Here is a 21,174-nt window from a genome sequence, read left to right as displayed (position 1 = left end):
ACATGAAGACATGCAATCCATATCTCTGTTTTCAAAAATAAAAGCAGTAAGTGCAAGCTGACTTTAAAGTGGATGCCTCAAATGGAGCAGAAAACATTAGAGGTAAAACTTCTACATTATTCTATCAGGGAGCATCAAGCTAGTGAATGCCATAGAAATCTCACTAATGGACACATTCTGGCAGCTTGTTGCAGATGTTTGATGAATGAATTGCAAGAGGAATCATATCAGATGTAAAAACGCTTGCCTTTTCATTGTGAATTTTATTTCTGAGCACTCTGAGATTTAGGTATTTTGGTTTGTTTATTGTTATGGATTTCTGTAAGAAGCAGATATTCAGATATAATCTATAGACAATGGGTTGAGAAATGTAGCTATAATACTGTAAAAGAGTGTTTCTGATGTTATAAACTGTGAAGCACATATTGAACGCCCATAGGCAGACAGCCAAATTTCTATTAGGATATCATAACTATGTAATCCAAAATGCGTACATCAATTATTGTCTACAACATTTGCATCTGACTACGGGAACCATTTCCTAGATAGACATATTAAGGATGTTTATTATATGTGAAAAAAAGAAAAAGAAAGAGAAAGAGAAAGAGAAAGAGAAAGAGAAAGAGAAAGAGAAAAAGAAAAAGAAAAAGAAAAAGAAAAAGAAAAAGAAAAAGAAAAAGAAAAAGAAAAAGAAAAAGAAAAAGAAAAAGAAAAAGAAAAAGAAAAAGAAAAAGCACGTTTTAAAAAGTGAGTTAAATATAATTGACCATCTTTTATGTGAATGTGTATTTTAAGCCCCAGAACTAAGGAAGCCTCTGTACTATACATTTTCATCATATTTGAAACACAGCACGCTCACTCTGTACTCTTACTGATGAGAATTTGTCAAAATGAGATGTTTTACATCCTTTTGTCTTTCATGTAAATTACTGTAGTGGCTAGGAGAAGAGCTAAGATCTTGGAGTTGCTAGATCACATATTTCTGTAAAAAGTGGGTGTGTATTTCCATTTGGGTGCTTAAGTACAGATTGGATGCTACTGAACTGATGATGATAAAACAGGAATTACCTTAACCTCTTGGAAACATGTCTTCAGGGCTTGTCCAACACTGTCTTATAATCACTTTATTTTTCAAGCAGGGTTTCTTCGACTGCATTTGTATCTTCTTACATACTCAAGAATCCTGAACCTACTGCCCAGTATCCCCATATAGTTGTGTTGGTTGAGTTGATCTGTTTATTTTTTTGATTACCTTATTCATTTTAGCTGTAGGAGTGAGATGTACATGTGGGATAGGAATTTTAGCATGTAAAAAGCTTGGGATCAGCTTTTCTCAGTATGTTCCTGCCTTGCTAGGCATTTTCAGACTGGTCATCTCATTAAGTGTTCTAATTAATATATTGGCAATCTGAATATTATAAGTACTTGATAGTATTTTTTCTTATAAAGAATAAGAAGTTATTAAAATATTTTGGATGCCTTACAGAAAAGTGAAGTATAAGAGAATATAAACATATGTGTTTCAGAATATTGGGTTTCTGTAAAAAGAACGGTCACTGAGCATTATACATATTTATCTAGAGCTTGATGTTTTCTCCTGTTAATCATTAGAAGAAACATGACAGCATTCTGTATGAATGTCAACTGAAACAAAACACTTAAGTTTATCATAAGTTTATCAAAATAGCTAAGTTTATCAATAGTTTCAGTTTTATAATTTCTGATCAGATAATAAAAATTAATTCTGACTTCTGTGGTGGAAGACCAGCTTAAGCCACCATAAATTCAAAATATGTAAACAACTTCTGACTTCTCTGTTGAACTTCTATGGCGTATTTATTTGTGAAGTGCAGTACTGTTTACTTTTGTGTTGCCTCCTTACACTGGGTGCCAACATGCCTGGGCAACCTCATCTGCTCACCGGCACCCTTGGGATTGGGTGTGGGACTGGTTAAGTGTTGTTGAATGAATGACAATTGATGAGTGTTGCACAGTCACTTCATTCACTGTCTATTCATTTTCTGTTTGGCCATCCGATTCATGGTGTCAACAGCCTACCAATAACATGGGCCATGTGACAAAGCAGCAGCAGCACTGTAGCTTAGTACACCATAATTGCAACATGGCCAGATATACACTTCCTGAAAATGCTGACTTGCTGACTTCATTTTTTCCTGAAGAGAGTGAATATTACAAATATTAACTGAACATGAACCAAAACAAACAACCCCCAAAACAAACAAACAAACCCCAACACCTGCAACACAAAACAAAAAAGTGTGTAAATGCAATGCAGTTCCAGGCATTACCATAAAACCTTCATCTTCAGAGTATTACAAGTTAACCAAATGTGCTTACTAAAAATTTCCTTCTTTCCAGGTATTTCTTTACTGTGTAGATGATTATGGACACCCATCAGTATGATTTCAAAAAAGCTGAGTCACTTGTATGAACCTATACGGACCACACTTGCACAATCCTTTACATACATGTACACTTATGCACAGAAGCCCTTCTTGATATGAAGCCAAGAAACACTCTTTTACTCATTCAGTACTGCCTAGCTGATGATACTCTCCAGCTAGCAGAGTACTAATTGGGACATTTGACATGAACCAGTAGAATACATTTACGCTTCTCTTTTTTTTCAGCATCCAGAGCACAGATGGCCTTAATCTGTATTTGATACCTGCCAGTAGCATATAATGATCTGTAAGAAAGAAATAATGGACATAGTTCTCTTATTTAAGAACTTCAGGTTGCAGTATTGTCAAGTGCCTTGTATTTATACTGATGTGTTGTTTAAAAAAGTCATTAAAAATATTTCTTATACCTTTCTAACCATTATTTTTTCCATAGAAATTTGTATTGCTTCAGGGTTAGATACTATTAGTTACCATCAGGTATTCAAGATACTTCTACTATGTAGTTGTCAGATATTTGCAGAATTATTTTTTTTGGAATCACTTCTGACTATCTTACTTTAGTCTGAACAATTTTATGCACTTCAAAAAATGTATGAAAAATTCTGTATGTGAACAGAATAATCTTTGTTACCATGACAGAGAAAGAAGATAATTTTGTTTGGAACATTACATATTATGATGCCAAATTACACAATGTGGAAGTAACACTGGCACTTTAATGTTTCATTAAACAGTAAAATATATTTGTTTAAAAATATGTATGATAATTTATTCTAAAATATTGTGAAATCCTTAGAATAAATAAATCAGTAAATACTGTTTGACCCAACCCTTATCAGTAATAGGCTGCAAAATAAGATAAAAGTTATTAAAGTAATCCTTTTATTGAAAGAGAAAATTAGATAAGTTGTGCTGATTGACTGAGGCCCTCCTAGGGACACGTAAAGTGAAGAATAAACTGAACTTGATCTAGTCCAAAAAGCCTGAAGAAATCCTCACAGCTGGAACATCACCACTAATTATGTTTGGTTTTTGGATATACTTTGCCAACTCTTTTCATTTGTATATAAAGATGTTATACCAGTAATTCCTTAACAAAACTAAAATGCACAATATTTAAAGAGCATGTTTTTTATACATTTGATTTCACCATCAGTAAATTTCATTTACACTGAAGAACAGCACTTGAAACACTACAAGTATTACTTACACAAAATATACTGGAATAAGAAGCACAGTTTTATTATTTTGCTATTTCTTGCTGAGTCAATATAAATTTCTTCCTCTGGGCGCTCTTTTCTCCATTCCTTCAACACATAATCACAGTCCTATTATTTTTCTCAAAACTGTCCACCTTGAGTCTCCTTCTCTCCTATTTTCTCAGCTCAGCTTTCCTCAATTCTTGATTAGTCCCTGTCTCCTAGTCAAGTCATCCCAAGTTTCCAAATCCTCATGTCCCAATTTTAACCTGCAATACATTTCTTTTTCATTTGTGCTTAATGGCTTCTAAGGCATCAGCACAGAAGAGCACTGGAACTGTGAGTAAGAGAGGTCCCTAATCGTATGTTCAAAGAGTAATTCTCCTGCTGGCTCCTATTTGCTGCTATGGAGACAACTCCAACTGCAGTATGCTCAATGACACCATACAGCAGTGAATGATGAGCTGTAGGGATTAGATTTTCTTTAAAAGGATTAAAGAAATACTTGAAATGCATTAGCTAAAACTTCCTCTTTTCCAAAAAGGAGAAGCATCAAGTTAGAATATCTTATTTTCAGCGATAAAAATCAGGCAGAACAGATGGGGCAGTTCCCCCATCTAAGCCTACCTCCGAAGTGGGCGTAAAAAACTACTCTTACCATTTTTATTTTTTTTTTTTATCTGTAATTGTTATGAGTGGTATGCAGACATATATGTTCTCTAAGACATATTTGCACAAATCTGTGTTGGCAAAAAGGTACAAAGCTATTGTGTCCAATGTATACATCAAAGAAATATTCTTTGTAGCTGTGGTCCTTTCATTGTAAGCTTTTAATCTTTTAGTCATATTTCATTAACGCAAAGTCAACACATCAAGCCAACAAACAGAACTAGATGGAGAGCAATTGCAATGGCACTGTTAATCATGAGAACTCCAGCCTCTTTGAAACGGTACAGACACAACTATGTTTGCCACAGTTGCAAAGTTTTAATTTTTAGTATCCTGTAGAACTATGCTTGACATAAAAAGATGAAACTGAAATGCATTAAAAATGGGGGGTGGGGGAAGAAAAGTGTTTTGCAAAAGTTTTCTGGCATCTTCCTTTTACAGCTTGTAACAATCTTCACTATCATCTCAGATTGTTCCTACTTATGTGCAGGGTGAATCTTGAAGGCCGGAAACTATAGAGCAGACAAATGATATGGGAACTCAGCAAGAAGTTTCCTTCCTTCTTTCTTTCCCTTTCCCTTTCCCTTTCCCTTTCCCTTTCCCTTTCCCTTTCCCTTTCCCTTTCCCTTTCCCTTTCCCTTTCCCTTTCCCTTTCCCTTTCCCTTTCCCTTTCCCTTTCCCTTTCCCTTTCCCTTTCCCTTTCCCTTTCCCTTTCCCTTTCCCTTTCCCTTTCCCTTTCCCTTTCCCTTTCCCTTTCCCTTTCCCTTTCTCACTCTTTTTTTCCTTTCTCTCTCTCTCTCTCTCTCTTTCTTTCTTTCTTTCTTTCTTTCTTTCTTTCTTTCTTTCTGTCTTTCTGTCTTTCTTTCTGTCTGTCTTTCTGTCTTTCTGTCTTTCCTTGCTTTCTCACTCTTGCTTGCTTGCTTGCTCTGTCATCAGTAAATGTGGGACCCCTCTTCTTCCACTGTAATATTAATCAACAGTTAGAGATTAATTTAAATAAAAGAGCTTCTCAAACCTAAAAGCTCTAACTCCGAGGAAGGTGAAGTACAGACTTATAGAAAAAACTTTTTATTGAGGGATATTCGACAATGTAAACCAAAATCATAATTTGCAAAATGGAATAGATTGTTTCCACAAAAAATATATTTACCAGATTTATGACAGTAAAAATAGGATCCTCTTTCATCATTCAAATGCTAAGAATGGGCTTGTTTTAGAAACAAACATATATGAATTATTTTACAGAGAAAAACAAAACAAAACAAAAAAAACAAACAACAACAACAAAAAACCAAACACATAAAGATGCATTACAAAGAGCCATTAAATGATTACAGAAAGGCAGTAATCTGTAAAGTGTATTTCGAGCCAGTCATTATCTCTTGCTTTCAAATCCTGGCAATATAAACATTCTCCAGTCTGATTGGTGACCAGTCTCAACTTATCCTACTTGCTTTTAGGAACACAGACAACAGAATGGCTACATCCGTTCATCCATTATTGTTTAAATAGCTGTCACAGCTTCCAGGATGTCTGTTTCCATATTATCTAGTGAAAGAACAAAATAGAATGCCAACAAACCAAATACAGTGAAAAATCCTAGACGTATTTGGCCCAAACCAGCTGCTGTTCAGATAAGATCTGGTTTGAAAAAAAACAGGTGAATTTTTGAAAATGAGGAACAATGGGTTTAGTAGATGTAGCATTTGCAAATAGTTTAAAGATATGTGTTGTTTTCAGACTTGCCTATTATGGTGATTTAGTTCTTACATCCAAGGCACAGATTCATCTCTGTTCAGATACTATAGAGTTTTCAGTAACAGCTTGTCTTATTTTTATTTGCATTTATTTATTTATTTATTTTAAATTTATAACATCTCAGTTCTCAGCACAAGCAAAGGCAGGCCTGGACACTTCTTTGTTCTAATACTGTTGTGCTCCCAGCTCTGACAATGGAGTAGCAGATTGACCCCCGTTCTCCTCTTTCCCTGACTTGTCTTCATTTGCTTTCTTTGATTTGTTCAGACTAAAAGTGACAGATCTCTGTCTCCCAGCAAGGTCTTATCATTTCTGCATTGTTGTTCCATCAGTAGGTTAATGACAATTAGTATTTCCTCTTTAACAGTTTAAAAGATTCTAGGTTAATGATTATTTGGAAACAAAGGTATACCACTGTATTGAGAAAAGGTAACTTCTTCAGTAATGGAAGATTTTTAAATGCTTTAATGTCAAGTGATCATTTTATTTTTCTACTGAGATATGTTGTTATGTTTTAATTGCCTGTGTTTACAATGTCTTTTTTCTCAAAAATGCATTTTTTCAAGATTCCCTCAATCATTTTTTTTATCTCACATCCACAAATATTCATACTTCCTGTGTATAATAATGTACATTTGCTCTGTTTCAAACATTCAAATGCTCAACCAAACAAACATTCAAAGTTTATTTCACATGGGACATCAAGAAAACAAAGTCACATTAGTCTGACTTTTTTTCTTCTGAGTTTAAGTTTCATTAAAATAAGTTCATAGTAAGTTCAGCTCTCTAGTCTTACCCTTCAGTGTAAATTTGCTTCTGTTATTTATTATAACATAAGAGTTTGGATGTTATTTTGAGCTCATACCATTCTGCATAACTGTAACTTCTTTGAGTTATTTTGCCTATTGGAAAATAGCAAAATAAAAAATTGTGCCAGACATTGTTAAGAAAACCTCTGCAAACATGCCTTGAGTATGTGCAATGTACAGTAAACAACATATATTTATATTTAAAGTATGCAATAGAAAATATAATCCCTTGCCTAAATTCTCTGATAATGCCTGTGTTAGCAGCTTTCTGTATCTCAACAATTGCATGGAACAGCACAGTTTTTAAGCATATTAAAATCTATGGATTTTTTAAGTGGATGAATTTTATCTAGTATGTTTTAAAATAATTTGACAGTTTGAGACCTAAAATATTAGCAAGATTTTAATTTTTTTTCAGAAGAGATGAGAGATTTTTTGTGACAAACGTATGGCATACTTTCGCATTTTTATGAATCAATTCAATGATGCATAGTATTCTTTCTATATCATGCAAATCCAATACATTAATTGGGATAAATTTAAATATTTTTTATTTAAATTAAATTATTAAATTTAAATTTATTTTTTAATTATTTTTTATTTATATTAAAATTTCAATTATATTTTAAATAAATTTATTTATTTTTAACATTGCATAGGAAACATTTGGGAAAGCCATATTTGCAGCAAACAAAAATAGTACTGTGCAGTGTTTATCGACACCTGGGAATACCTGACTTATTTATCCATTTTTTCTAATATGGTGAATATGTCTATAACATTTTAAAAGTTGTGAAGAAAAGAAACAATTCATTTTTGGGGCCAAATTTCAGTATGTTGTTTTAAAATGACTACAGAGATATCCATGTTGTTATTACCATCTCCATTACCATGAAGACAGAGGATGGATTTATAGAGTACATTTTTCAGATCCTTTCCATAGAGCATGTCAGCTGATGCTCCTCATAAAGTCAGCAGGCACTTCTAGAGGAAGATTTGCCTTTTGATGCATCCACATGATGACTATAATAGATCAGATGGATTAGTGCCTTAAAATGCTGTATGTTTCTTTCCACTAACTACAGAAAGTACTAAGTGGGACAAGCCCAGAAACCTGTTTTAGCATTTCTGTGCAGGGATATTATGGGTGAGGCTTTTAGCACCATTCAGCGCTGGCCAGCACAACTGAGTTGTCAAAGAGATGGGACAAGAAGACTGCACCTAAAAATGGTTGCCAGAGATTGCTTCTGTATGGAGTGTTGCTGGAAATGGACTGTTGGAATGAACTGGGGCTTGGAGTTACAGTTTTTTTTTTTTGTCTATCCAGGATTGTTGAAACTTAAACTTTAACCCTCTCTTGCAATGGATTTAAATTTTCCTGTCCTTAGACTATTTCCACTTTAGAAAATACAACACCTCATTTGAAGAGAGAGATCTTTTTAGGAAAATAATATCAAGATTTTCATATAGTGCAAGTCTGGCAAACTCTTCTGTAGTCAAACAGGTGTGCAGAGTTCTGTAATAACGTAAAGAATACATTCTAATGCCCTTGAATTGTATTGAGATACATGAATATGTGTCAGTTAATGACTGTGCCCTTGGTAAGAAAAGTATGTAGAGATATATGCATCTAAATATATGTATAGATAGTTTTCCTTTTGAAGAATTCAGATTAACATCTAGTACAAAGACGTTGACCTAAATTTCTATACCATATCATATTAACAGTAGTCTAAAAATATTTCAAATATTAAAAAGAAAAAGGAAGAAAAAAAAAGTGTATTGAAGCCTCTATTTTTTTTTAATTTCTGCACTTTATAATCCATTCACAGATTATCTGTGACATGTTAATCTTAGTGGTCTTCAAGCTGGGGGAGTTTTTCCTGTTGTGATGTGACAGCCGATCAAATCTGATTGTTATGATCTCACTAAGGAATTGAACACTAATTGTTAGAAAATATCTGTGTTTAAAAAAAAAAAAAAAGAAAAGGCAGTAATTGTAACCATGCTGTTAATATCATTTATTGTTCAGAGTATGTTTTCATTGTGGGAATCAGGTATACTTTCTTGATTAATAATGCATTGAAGATTTGTAGATATTCTCTGTGTTGCAGAATCTTCTGAGATGTAAATGAAAACATTAAGAATGGGAAGGGTTAATTGTGTGGGAAGCCTTGTATTCAAATACTTCTACTATACACAATATATGTCATGCTAGAAAATATTCTATTGTTACTCCAAATAGAACAAGAACTAAAATGAGATAATTGGGAAGGTGCCCATAAAGTCAGTCTGAATATATTATCACAAGTATATGTGAGATAATATTTGTTTTAAAAAGATTCTATGGCACTGTAAACTCAGTCTCATTAGAGACTGCATTTAAAAGGCTTATAAAGTTACTCATTAATGTTATCTTGTTGTATCTCCACAGCTTTTTCATTAAAGAAAATTCAGCAGAAAGCATTTTCTCCTGATAGCAGGAACCAATTTGCAATAAATGTTCTGGAAACCACTAGGGAAGCCATTACTGAGGTCTAATAAAAACAGACAAGCGTAACTTGTTCTATATTTTTGTTTCAATCACATACAGATGAGACCCCGCTCTCCACACCAACCGCAAGAGACAGCCTTGACAAACTTTCTCTAACTGGGCATGGGCAACCACTACCTCCAGGTTTTCCATCTCCATTTCTATTCCCAGATGGATTGTCATCCATAGAGACCCTTCTGACTAACATCCAGGTAGGCCTTTCTGTACAGCAGCTTAAAGGGATGGAGAGGAGCCAGTTGTTCAGTTTTGTCTAAATTAATACAACCATTCTTGCCTAATCAGTTTATAAGATTATTTGGATCAACAAATTTACTGAAACTTTCTAGTAATTTAAGATTTAAAGGAATCACAACAAAAAATGAATTTAGAAGCTGTCAGATACAGTACATAAAAATAGATTGTGTATTAAACCACAGCAGAGTATTCAGTGAAAATGACATTGGTGTGTTTAACAACATTTATCTTAAATGCTCTTTTTATTACAGGCTAATGAAATGTATCTTACTGTTTAAGTTTATCTCATTAACTAAGCAGAGAAACTTTTCTTTAATAAATAGTTATTTTAAATTGCTGGAGTGCCAAGGTGGAAATGATAGTTAAAGCTATTTGAAATGTGTCTCCCATAGAAATATTCACAAAAAAAAAACACAAAAAAACACACACACACACGCACACACACACAAAAACACCACTTCTTTTATAAATAAGCTCATTTAACTTAAAGTACTGTCTTCAAAGAATAGACTTCAAAGGGTATTATCAAATTTTCTGCAGATTTCCTGTGGGTAGTCAGCATGTCTATTGAGTGTACAGTACAGTCTGATTCAAATATTGTTCAAGGTGTACACTTGCGTATAGCATGAAGCCAAGATGTTAGTGTTTTATATTAGAATGAAGATCTTTTTTGTCCACAAATTCAATGAACATGTGTTTTCCAGATGGAATTTTTGCAACAATATAGTTGTATGTTGCATGCAGAAGCAAAATGATAGTGCAGGAAATAATGCAGCCATATTGTATTCATTATAGATAAGCCTTGTTTGTGCAGCTTATAACTTATAAAGTAATTTTTACAATACTTTTTTTTTTCTGCTCATTTGTGTAAATGCATCAGATCAATTCTATTATACTCAGCAAACACTACACAAAGTAGGGCCAAATCCTGTTCATTTTACTCTCTTAAGTAATCTTCAAGTTTATGACACTTCAGACTTGTTTTATGAAACAAGTGTATGATATTTTCATTAGTGATATTTTGAGATCTGATCATAAAACAAACAAACAAACAAACAAAAGCAAAAAAAAACCATGCCATTTAAGAATTTATAGAAATTTCTAGCTATTGAGTATTGCTATATTTGCCTAAACTGATAGTTTAGGCATTTGTGATTATGCTTTTAGGATATTAAAATCATAAAACAAGGTAATTCTGCGAAATATAGTATTCTTCTCATTCTTCTCACAGGTCTGTTGTAATCTGTAAAGAACTTTTTTTTTTTTTTTTTTTTTTTTTTTTTTTTTTTTCCCCAGAGGAAGAAAGACAGTTAGTACAGTATGTAATGTTTTGGCTATGCATGCATGTACAGGAAAGTTCCTAGTAATTTTTTTGACAAATGTGTGCACTCAATGTCTCTAGACAGCAACCTAATGAGCAGAGCATTCAGCATCAACAGGTTAGCTAATCTTGTGATTGAATATGAAAGTACTGCAGTACTTCAGGATAAATGACTAGGATTAATTTGCCAAGAATGCATTCAGTTTTGACTTACAGAAAATGTGAATGTGAAATTCAGGAATTGCTTTATTGCTTTTTTTTTTTTTTCCTTTTTCTTAAACTAGTCTTATATGTTGAAGAGATTAAAGGAAAGATCATGACTTATTATATTTTTTTTATTTTTATTTTTATTTTTATTTTTATTTTTCTACTTCTGCTCCTTGCTTTGAGTTTCCACATCATGACAAATCACCAGTCATGGTAAACAGGTGGGTTTTAAAGCCCTTTGGATTTTTTCACTTTGTTCCCATGTCTCACTACATCATTCCCACAGAGCTCTGGGAATTCTTTCACATAATATCAAGACATAATTTTTAATTTTTTTTCTCCATACATTTCATCTCCATCAGGACTACTTAAAAAAAAAAACAACATTTTTCTGTCTCTCTATATAGACAGACATTATAAATATAATTATATATCGAGATAATTATTTTCCTAACTGTGTAGAAATAGTTAAGTATTCTCTTTAAAACAGTAGAGTCTGTTACAATAACCTCTACACAACAGTGACAGTTTCTTTAATTGGTGACGTAGAAATGGTTTCCATTTTCAGTGTTTCTTATAATGAGAGGAGGCTACCTCAGACAAACAGGTGAACTATGCTCTTTGATACTGACACTTTCAGAAGTAAGTTTTACATATTTGACTACAAGTTCAAACTCCTTTACAGGATTTTTGGAACAGGACAATTTTGTACTATGGCCAGTGCTTGTAACATCGTTTGTGACTTTGTTAGGAAACACATAAGCACCACCTGAAATTTATGATGCCTCTAGTACATGAGTCAATTCCTCTTTATTTTCCTTTGGCCCAGGTTAATTTTGCATCCTTTTCAGTGCAGAGGTGTGGATTCAAAGAAGACATGGAGTAGTAAGCTCACTCACCATTCTCTTGTTCCAGCTCTACTAACATTAATGACAGAAGTTACCAACAGTGCACCATATCTGACTTTCTAGAAAAGATCATCTGGCCTACAGTTTGTTCCCTGCCTCTGCTGTTGAGGTGCTTTTGAGTACAGATAAGATAACAGCAAATCTAGCTAGGCTAAAAACTATCAAGGACTAGTTTTTATTTTTAGTTTTTTAGTTTTTTAGTTTTTTAGTTTTTTTAGTTTTTTAGTTTTTAGTTTTTTAGTTTTTAGTTTTTTAGTTTTGCTAAACACCATTCCCTTTTTCCTAAGATCCCACATGACCAAAATACAGACGTGTCTTTTCATAGGATGGGTATATGTCTGCCTGTGAAATGCACATCTTCATTAGGTGACCTGCCAAATGCAGTGATGGAGGATGCCTATATTTTAGGATTATGAGGATCACATGAATACATAGACAAGCAACCCCTGTCTACACAAATCTGTATGGATGTAATGGTAGATACTTGTGTTGTAATACACTCTGTTTATTCAGCTGTGTGAGAGGAAGGATCTGTGTCACAGAGAACATGGGTGTCTCCAGAAGCTGTAATGTTTGTCCTGGTTTAAAATATGGAAAACAGAAAATGTAGTATTGAACTTTGTCAGGGTTAGGGGGATCCTAAATCTGACCATGGGGTTGGTGCTTTTGGGTATGTAAGTAGACAATTTGTGAACACTTTTGACATTTGAAAAAAAAAAAAAAAAGTGCCAAAAGTCTTGAAGGTGTTGAAGAACTTAGATGACAGCTGTCACTTGAGCTTGGTGTCTTAGTCCTCTTACTTCCATTGTAGAAGTCTGAGTCAGTCTTTAAAATTGTCCACTAAATGCTAAGCAAGTCTGTGTTTTCCATCCATATTAAAGGTAAACGAATAATGCCTCATCAGTAATCCATAATTCTAGGCTAGTATTAGATAAGTCCGTTTGCTATAGCTGTCATCAGATGCTTTTTAATATCATAAACATGTCTTTTTTTATTTCTCCATAAATACCTGTTGTGGTTTAACCCAGCAGGCAGCTAAGCACCACACAGACATTTGCTTACGCTGCAACCCGCAGTGGGATGGGGAGAAGACTGAAAAGAAAAATGAAAGAACTCATGGATTGAGATAAGGACAGTTTAATAAGAGAAGAAAAGAAAAAAAAAAAAGAACCCTACAAATGAAAACAATAACAACAACAAATGTTAAAACAAACAACAAAACAAACAAGCAATGCACAACACAATTGCTCACCACCAGCCAGCTGATGCCCACCTTGAGTAATGGTGTTCCTCTCTCCCTCTGCCTCCCCCATCAAACTCCCCCCAGTTTTATTGTTAAGCATCACATCATATGATATGGGATATCTTTAGGCCAGTTTGGGTCAGCTGTCTTAGATGTGTCCCTTCACAGCTTCTTGCAGATCCCCAGCTTCCTCTCTGACAGGGCAGTGTGAGAAGCTGAAAAGTACTTGGCTCTCCATAAACACTGCTTAACAACAACTCAGTGTGTTATCAACATTATTCTCATCCTAAATCCAAAGCAGAACAACATACCAGCTACTAGACTTAATAAATACTTATTAAAAAACAAAACCAACCAAACAAACAAAAACCACAACTTTAATATTTAATTATCTATACATTTGAAGAGGAGATAATCACAATATACAGAATCCAGAACAATGAAGACATAAGTCTTACTGGGATTGCAGAGATATTAATAATTAACTGTAACAAGTATCAAATAAACTCAAAATAAATTAGATAGGGGCAATATTTTCCTATTGAGAGAGTTTTGATTAAGTGATATCTTTTCCTTTACAATGTATATTTGTTGATTTCTTCCAGATTAAATTCTGGAAGTCTATGTGCAGCTGCAGAGTGGATGAAGGGTGATGGAAGGTGGGTCACAGCAAAATGCTATGTGGGAACTAGTGAGAAGGCTAAAGATGTTTTCATACCTCTCACCATTTTAAGTCATGGCCCAATTATGCCAAAGTCTGTTACAGCCACAGCCTTTCATGATACTGCAATATTCCTGGGTAATAGTGATATTAATTTAGGCTTTTAGAATCTGAATATTCAGTCTTAACCCAGAGAAAAATTTCTATTAATATCTAATAGATGAATCAGTTTCACCAATAGCTACATTTCTCTGTCAAGACTGTATCGTGTTGACAAAATTTGCTGCTATTTTTTTAAAAGAAATATGTAAAATAAGTTGCAACTGTCCCATTTATATTAATAAAATAAATACATGATTATCAACTAAATTCCCTTATGAAAACAAAGCAAACAACTAGCTTTATTGCTGTGAGTCTCCTGCACTGTTTCCATCTACAACTAAATACACAAGGGAAAAGTATTACAAACACTGGATAAAGTAAAAATTACTGCTTTAATTCAACTTTTTTTTTTTTTGTCTTCTGCTAAAAGGCAATAGAAATTTATTCCTCACAGAAAATGTTAATGAAAAATATCATTTATATTTGTACAATATGCCTTTACCTGTGATGGAGATACTCAATCTGAGATACTGAGATACTACAAAAATGTCTTCCTAAAGTTGTCTGTAGAGATAGTCAAGCTGTGTTAGCTTATGTTACTTAAGTTGGCACTCAGTTATAAATTGCAGAATTTTACCTGTGGAAGAAAGTTAATACAATATATAATAAACTTTTTTTTTTTTTTTTTTAATTCCCAACAATAATGAGAGCACACAAATTATATGCAATCTCCTACCTAAAAGAGAAGTAGTGTTATTTGCAAGTGTTTTCAGCAGGAATAGCTAATATATTACAAATTTCTGGAAGCTGGGATATTTGATGGGAAATGCAAAATGCTTCTCTACATTCATGCCTTATTCTTTTAGTGTTCTTTTTTCACTCACTATGGGAAATTGCTGGAAACAAAAATATTCTAGGCAGACCACTGAATTAACTAGTAAGGTCGTTTTTAAGTCACATATAGCTATGTAGCTAACTGAAGTTTATTACCTGTAACACACAGTAGATGAAGCTAGAATGAGAAAAATTTCTATACAACTTTTTTTTTTCCCTACCCTTTGAAAATATACCACACATTTTTTTAGTCATTTATTATTATTATTATTATTATTATTATTATTATTATTATTATTATTATTATTATTATTATAGTTGTTGTTTAATAGTGATTGATAATACCAGCTTTAAGGCTGAGATATCTTTAACGTTTAATTTCAAAGGGATCAGTAGAATGTCCTAACACGATGCTGCTTTCAGAAGTATTAGAGATATGCATTAGTTAGTGAATGGGAAGAAATAGCAACCATACATCAACATAACTTTTTATTTAGGACACTTCTGGAGAATTTATCAGTGAAAAATATCAGAACAAGTAAATGGGGTAAACAAACCAAAACCAGATTTAACTATAATTTTCCAGGGAAAAAATGTCAACGTTTTATATTACACTGAAATAATATATATATATATATTAACAGTGACAGAGAGAGGAAGAATAACATCCCATGTTTAAAGCCTGGCTCCAGATACTGTATTAAAAACAAATCTGGAACCTGAGCATGTTCACTACAATCATCATTATCCAGCCTCTGTAACATCTGACCTTCCCTAAAGGGAAATATTTTCCTTTTGTTAATGCCCTGTGTTGCACTGCATTTCCCATTGTCATTGGCAGCATATTGATTTAATATCAGGTTAGAGGATTAGCCATAGCAAATACAAGTTGGACATACTGCATTTTGTATAATCTTTTACAGATGATCCACTGGGAGAATTAATAGAATTTCATGCAACTGCTATTCCTGTTCCAAGGGGCACTGATGATTTTTAGATGCTCTGCTTTTTAGTTGCTTTTCTCAGCCCCTTCTGCATTAAATAAAGGGAGATATTGAATGTTTCCAGTATTTTTGCATTAGAGATGTCATTGGCAACAGCAGTACTTTTGCATATGCATCAGTTTGGCTCTCATGCAGACTTTTTTTTTTTCACATTGGACGCCTACTGATGTGCACTGATTTAACTTCTAAAAATGAAACTTAATTTTGTGTAGCTTATAAGTAGTCCCTAGTGAGTCTTGGCTTCAAAAAGCTAATATTTTTCAGACATAATCAGCAGCAATAGGTAATGTATTACCATTAGCTATGTTAGCAGCAAGTTTTTTTTTTTTTTTTTTTTTTAAATGGTTGGAGGAGGAAGTATGGTGTAGAAAATGTAATATGCTTTTAGCAGCTTCACACTTTGCAGCTATTCTTAATACAAAGTTACACACATCAGTGCTACGCTAGCATTATTTTCCATGTTTATTCATAATGATTGTTTCATATTTAAAGAACACCAAAATATTGTGTTTTGTCAGGCAAAGACAATAATAATTTACTAGTAATTTATTTTAAACTGCTACTGATAATACAACCAATCAACGCATTAAGTGGTGCCAACATTGGCAGCTTGCTAAATAATCTCTAGGCTTTGCACTGAGAGTACATCTTTCAAAGATAAGTCAACAAGAGCAATCAGAGCAGAAAATTAGAATTTGGTATCTTAGAATTAAAATACAGCTAAACTAAAGTTTTAATTGGGGTGATCTAAAAGGGCACTTGATGTAATGATCTCTTTCATTTGTTACTAATTGTTCGTTCCTGATGAAGAAGAAACATGTACAAGAATGTAGTTGAATTGAGTAAAGATGGCAGTTATTTTAGCAGGTCAATTTTATTGTTAAATATGATGAATTGCAAGAATTTTGGAGGAGGGTGTTTGTAGCTTTAAAATTATTTGACAGTATACTTTTCATCAACAAATACCCTTCATATAATTTTATAATTTCACTTGATCTAGTTTATTAGTGATTTGAGTGAATCACATGTTCTATTTAGTAAGTGATGAGTTGGAGATTAAAATATTCTAGAGTTCAAGCACAAATCAGAAACATACATTAATAAATAGCTCCTTCCTGAATTTCACAGTATTTCAGAAACATCCATTATTAACCAACCATCCACAGTTTATGATGGTTGTAAGCATAGGTGAATGGGGTAGGGGAAGTTGATTTCAAGTGAACAGTAACATTCAAAAAATAGATTGCAAAGACTTTATAAATGTTTTAAAGTATATTTTGCTTTGTATATGTGTACAGATCTTTGTATATAGCTTTAGGAAATTTTATTTAGTAGTCACCGAGGTTTAGCATTCACCACAAAATATCTTTGTGTTTTGGATATTTTATAATAGCTTTTTGTTCTTTTAAAGAAAACTGCTAAAACTCAAAATATATTTGTAAGCACATCTGTTGAGATCCTGTTAGATATTTTCAAATGCGGTTCTATAGTGTATATTGTTTAAGTGACTATATTGACCTTGCACTTGGAAGGTGTTTAGTTCTCTCTGCTTCTATGGACTTTATAGATTGAACTGTAATAGAGCTGCAAAGAATTAAGCTCTGCATGAGACAACACTTGAGGCAAAAATTTACTTAAGAATGAAGATGAAGAGTACTGAAAATAATAGGCCCTGAAAACAGAATTAAAAGAGGTGTTTGAAGGATACAGATTTCAAAGCAGTCATTAAAATTAGGAAGGCTAGCAGGAGAAATGTGCAGACTAACACATGAAGAATGCTTTTTTTTTTTTTTTTTTTCTTCATATTTAAGTATCATAATTCTCACTTGTTCTTTTGGGGGATATTTCAAAGAATTTTAGTGAAAAAACTTGAAACCCAGAATCTAATTTAGGAAGTGTGCCTGAGTGGTGAGGGAATTTACTTGCAAGCTGTAAGCATGTCTGTAGTACCTGGTTCTGAGAGCAGGTCTTGCGAACCTCTTCTCTGTTAGCTGAATGCTTCCCTAACATACCTGCTAGAAACCTTTCAGTCTCTTTTATTGGCATTATTTTGCTTTATATCAGTAATTAAATTGGGTCTATGGAGGTAAGCTGTGAGGAGACTTGCCTAAGATATACTACAGGTGGGTTCATATCCATACAGGATCATATACGCATAGCTATGCTTAATTATCTACTATATTATGATATCTTCAGGAGAAGAGATTGAGGTGTACACCCAAGAGCCTGACAGCCAAACTTCTGGAATATTGAATTATTTTCTGTCCATATTTATTTATTTCTATCCATCCTATTTCCTCTCCTCTTTTTCATAGCTTATCTCAGTGACCTAACTAACTAGTTATTAGCTATGCTAGGTTCTGTCTGTTTCCTGTGAAAAGATTTGTGGAATTGTGGAGTTGAATTCTCAAGAAAAAAATAGTATAGGCTGGATCATTATTTTCTGATACAATAAAACAAAAAAAGTAGACTTTTTTCTGACCATCCCAGGTCAAGAAAGTAAGAGACAATTATGTTTTGTCCTCTGCTGTGAGATAAAAATTGTACAAGATGGACTTTTTAATATACAAATGGACTTTTTAAGACAAAGAGATCTTCCTGCTTTGTGAATGTCCTCAGCTTAGTATCCCAATAACATAATCTTCCTTGGAAATAATATGACATATAATAATAACTAACAACTAACAACAATAAGGAGCTTGAGCAGTACTAGAGGCTGAATTTATCATTCTGTGGGTGACTGCCAATTCTTTTTCTATGGAACAAATTTTTTTTTGGTTACAGGCAAGTTGCTGATATAGTTTGTTTTGTTTTGTTTTGTTTTTCAAATCTCTTATGAAGAATAAACCTACTACTATAACTTTTTCACATTAGTTATATGCATAGTTAAAGACCAGTTTATGTCATCTGTGAAAGCTTGACTCCCTACTTTTTACAGATTTTTTGTCCACCTCTTAAAATTAACTGGAGTAAAAATTTGCTGTTGATAATTGGGAGGCTTTGACCCAGTAACAGGACTGTTTCATTTATAAAATCTCACATGAGTAATCAAAGATAAATAACAGAAGTTGTTTATTATGTCAGCTGTTCTAACATTCTTTAAACATTAAAATATCCAACTTTATCTTTGAACAGGGTCTACTAAAGGTTGCTATAGACAATGCTAGAGCTCAAGAGAAACAGGTCCAACTGGAAAAGACAGAGCTGAAGATGGAGCTCTTCAGGGAACGAGAAATGAGGGAAACACTTGAAAAACAGTTGGCTGTGGAGCAGAAGAACAGAGGTATCTTCATTAAGCAAACATAAATACCTGAAATATATTTTCTCTGGAAACCTATTTTTCCATCAGGCACCCGTGTTTGATCAAAACTTTTCTCCTACGCTTATGTTATGTTTCTGCTGACTGCTATACAGGAAATTTTGCACCCTGCCGAATCCTGATTCTGCATAGAATCTTTATGAGATTTATAACAAATGTGCCTTTTACTTGTGTATGTGTGATATATATTTTTGGTTGTTCGTTTGTTTGTGTTTGCTTGTTGTTTGTTTGTTTTGTTTTGTTTTGACTTGTTCCAACGTATCAGAAATGTACAGCACAATTATAAATGCAGAAGTTGTGGACTTTGTCAGGTTGTGATCATTATGAAAAGGAATATCTACTTAATACAAACACAACTATTATCAAATCAAAAGCTGCAAGGTGTTATGAATTCATTTTTTTTCTTATGTGATAGAGTCATGCATTGCATATTTAGGTAAATTGTATGTCATAAATATAAAGGTAATAGTAATATGTAAGCCTTGTATAATGCATCAGTTCAAACACGTTTATAGAAGGAACAGCTAAGGTTCTTCTTGAAAAAAACCCTCACTGTAAATATATGTACTTGTTAATTAATTCTTTATAATTTCATTACATTATTAGAATGATATAAAATATATACATTATATATGGTATACAGTAGATCGTATGTATATTATATATAATATACACTTATATAAGTACACTTTTCTAAAACATTGGTAGTAAAGTTAAGGTAGTTTATAGTGATTTACATAACTATTTGCATTATGAGCATGTTCCCATCTTCCTTTACGGTTCTTCTTTTTTATTTATTGCTCTTTAGTATTGTCTGATTACTTCCCAAGGAGCAGTTAACCTCTGGGGCTAGCTTCCTGTTTAACACAGAACATGACAAGTCAGATAAATAGTTTTTCAGGGATAGAGTTATAGTTTATTTTTCTGTGAACCATTGAGTTAAGGAACCCCAAGAACTCTTGGATTCATGACCAATATCATTATACCTTTAATTAACATTCTACCTGTAAGTAAGCAATGTAATTCTATATCATGTCTTGACCTATTAAAGAGTAGGACTGCTGCATCATTAATTTCCCTTTTAAACTTATAATAATACATTTTTAAAGACAACTACTGTTAACAATTATCACAACTGTGCAATGAATCATCCTTTTGTCCACAACTGGCCTATTTTAGTCAGTACACTTGCATTACTTACACCTTTAAAGAAGTTTTCTAAAATGGCCCAGTTATTCTTCACATCCATATCTACTTCTGTGTTTCACAACCCCTCAATCATGTATCCCTTTTTTAGAGGACCCCTCTGACCTTACTTGCATTTTTCCATATAGAAATTAAGCACCTCATTTAAGCTAATATTATAAATTCCTTTTATTTCAATAAAGAAAGAGATTCCTACATTCTTCTCTCGGACAAGTAGGTGGTGTCAATTACACTGTGAAACTTCTTTCTCTTCCTGTTTAAAACAAAAACATTTGACTAGGTTGAATTAGACACATGCTTTCACTGGTTAAAATTAGGTAAAAGCAATTTTGCTCAAAGTTCTATGTCAAGAAAGAACATGTGATAGTCCTTTATTTTATTTAGGATAGTGAAATGAAATACTTTACAATGTTATTCTCAGCACTATGCACTATCTGCTTCTTTTATATGTATCCTTTTAATGATGACATTGCACTGGTAAAAGAGTCTGACCAAAGAGGAATGGTTCTGAGCACTTAATAATGGTATATAGTAAAGAGAATTTAATGAGGATGACTATCTTTAATAGTGGATACTTCTGTATAAAACAAAGAAAAATAGTAGATTATTCTTTAAAATGAGCAGAGCCAAATAGGAGAGAAACAAATAAGGTCAGATTGTAATTACTTTGAGAATTTATTCTTCAATTAAAGATAGAAAAATGCTTAGGAGGCTTTACCT

At 33.1% G+C, this 21,174-nt stretch overlaps 1 protein-coding gene across 7 annotated transcripts in view; it reads left to right on the top strand.

Annotated features, from left to right (window-relative positions):
- DACH1 (dachshund family transcription factor 1) overlaps nt 1-21,174 on the top strand; it is a 368,409-nt gene that overhangs the window by 305,450 nt on the left and 41,785 nt on the right. For all 7 annotated transcript variants that reach the window (XM_068675974.1, XM_068675983.1, XM_068675993.1 and 4 more), the window contains 2 exons: nt 9,455-9,606; nt 19,065-19,212. In XM_068675974.1, the coding sequence (XP_068532075.1) occupies nt 9,455-9,606; nt 19,065-19,212 (300 nt within the window). The remainder of the gene's footprint in view (nt 1-9,454; nt 9,607-19,064; nt 19,213-21,174) is intronic.

Source organism: Anas acuta, chromosome 1, assembly GCF_963932015.1.
Source record: "Anas acuta chromosome 1, bAnaAcu1.1, whole genome shotgun sequence".
NCBI classification, from domain to species: domain Eukaryota; kingdom Metazoa; phylum Chordata; class Aves; order Anseriformes; family Anatidae; genus Anas; species Anas acuta.
The sequence above is the reverse complement of the archived record's forward strand: the minus strand, read 5'-3'. Positions and strand labels throughout refer to the sequence as shown.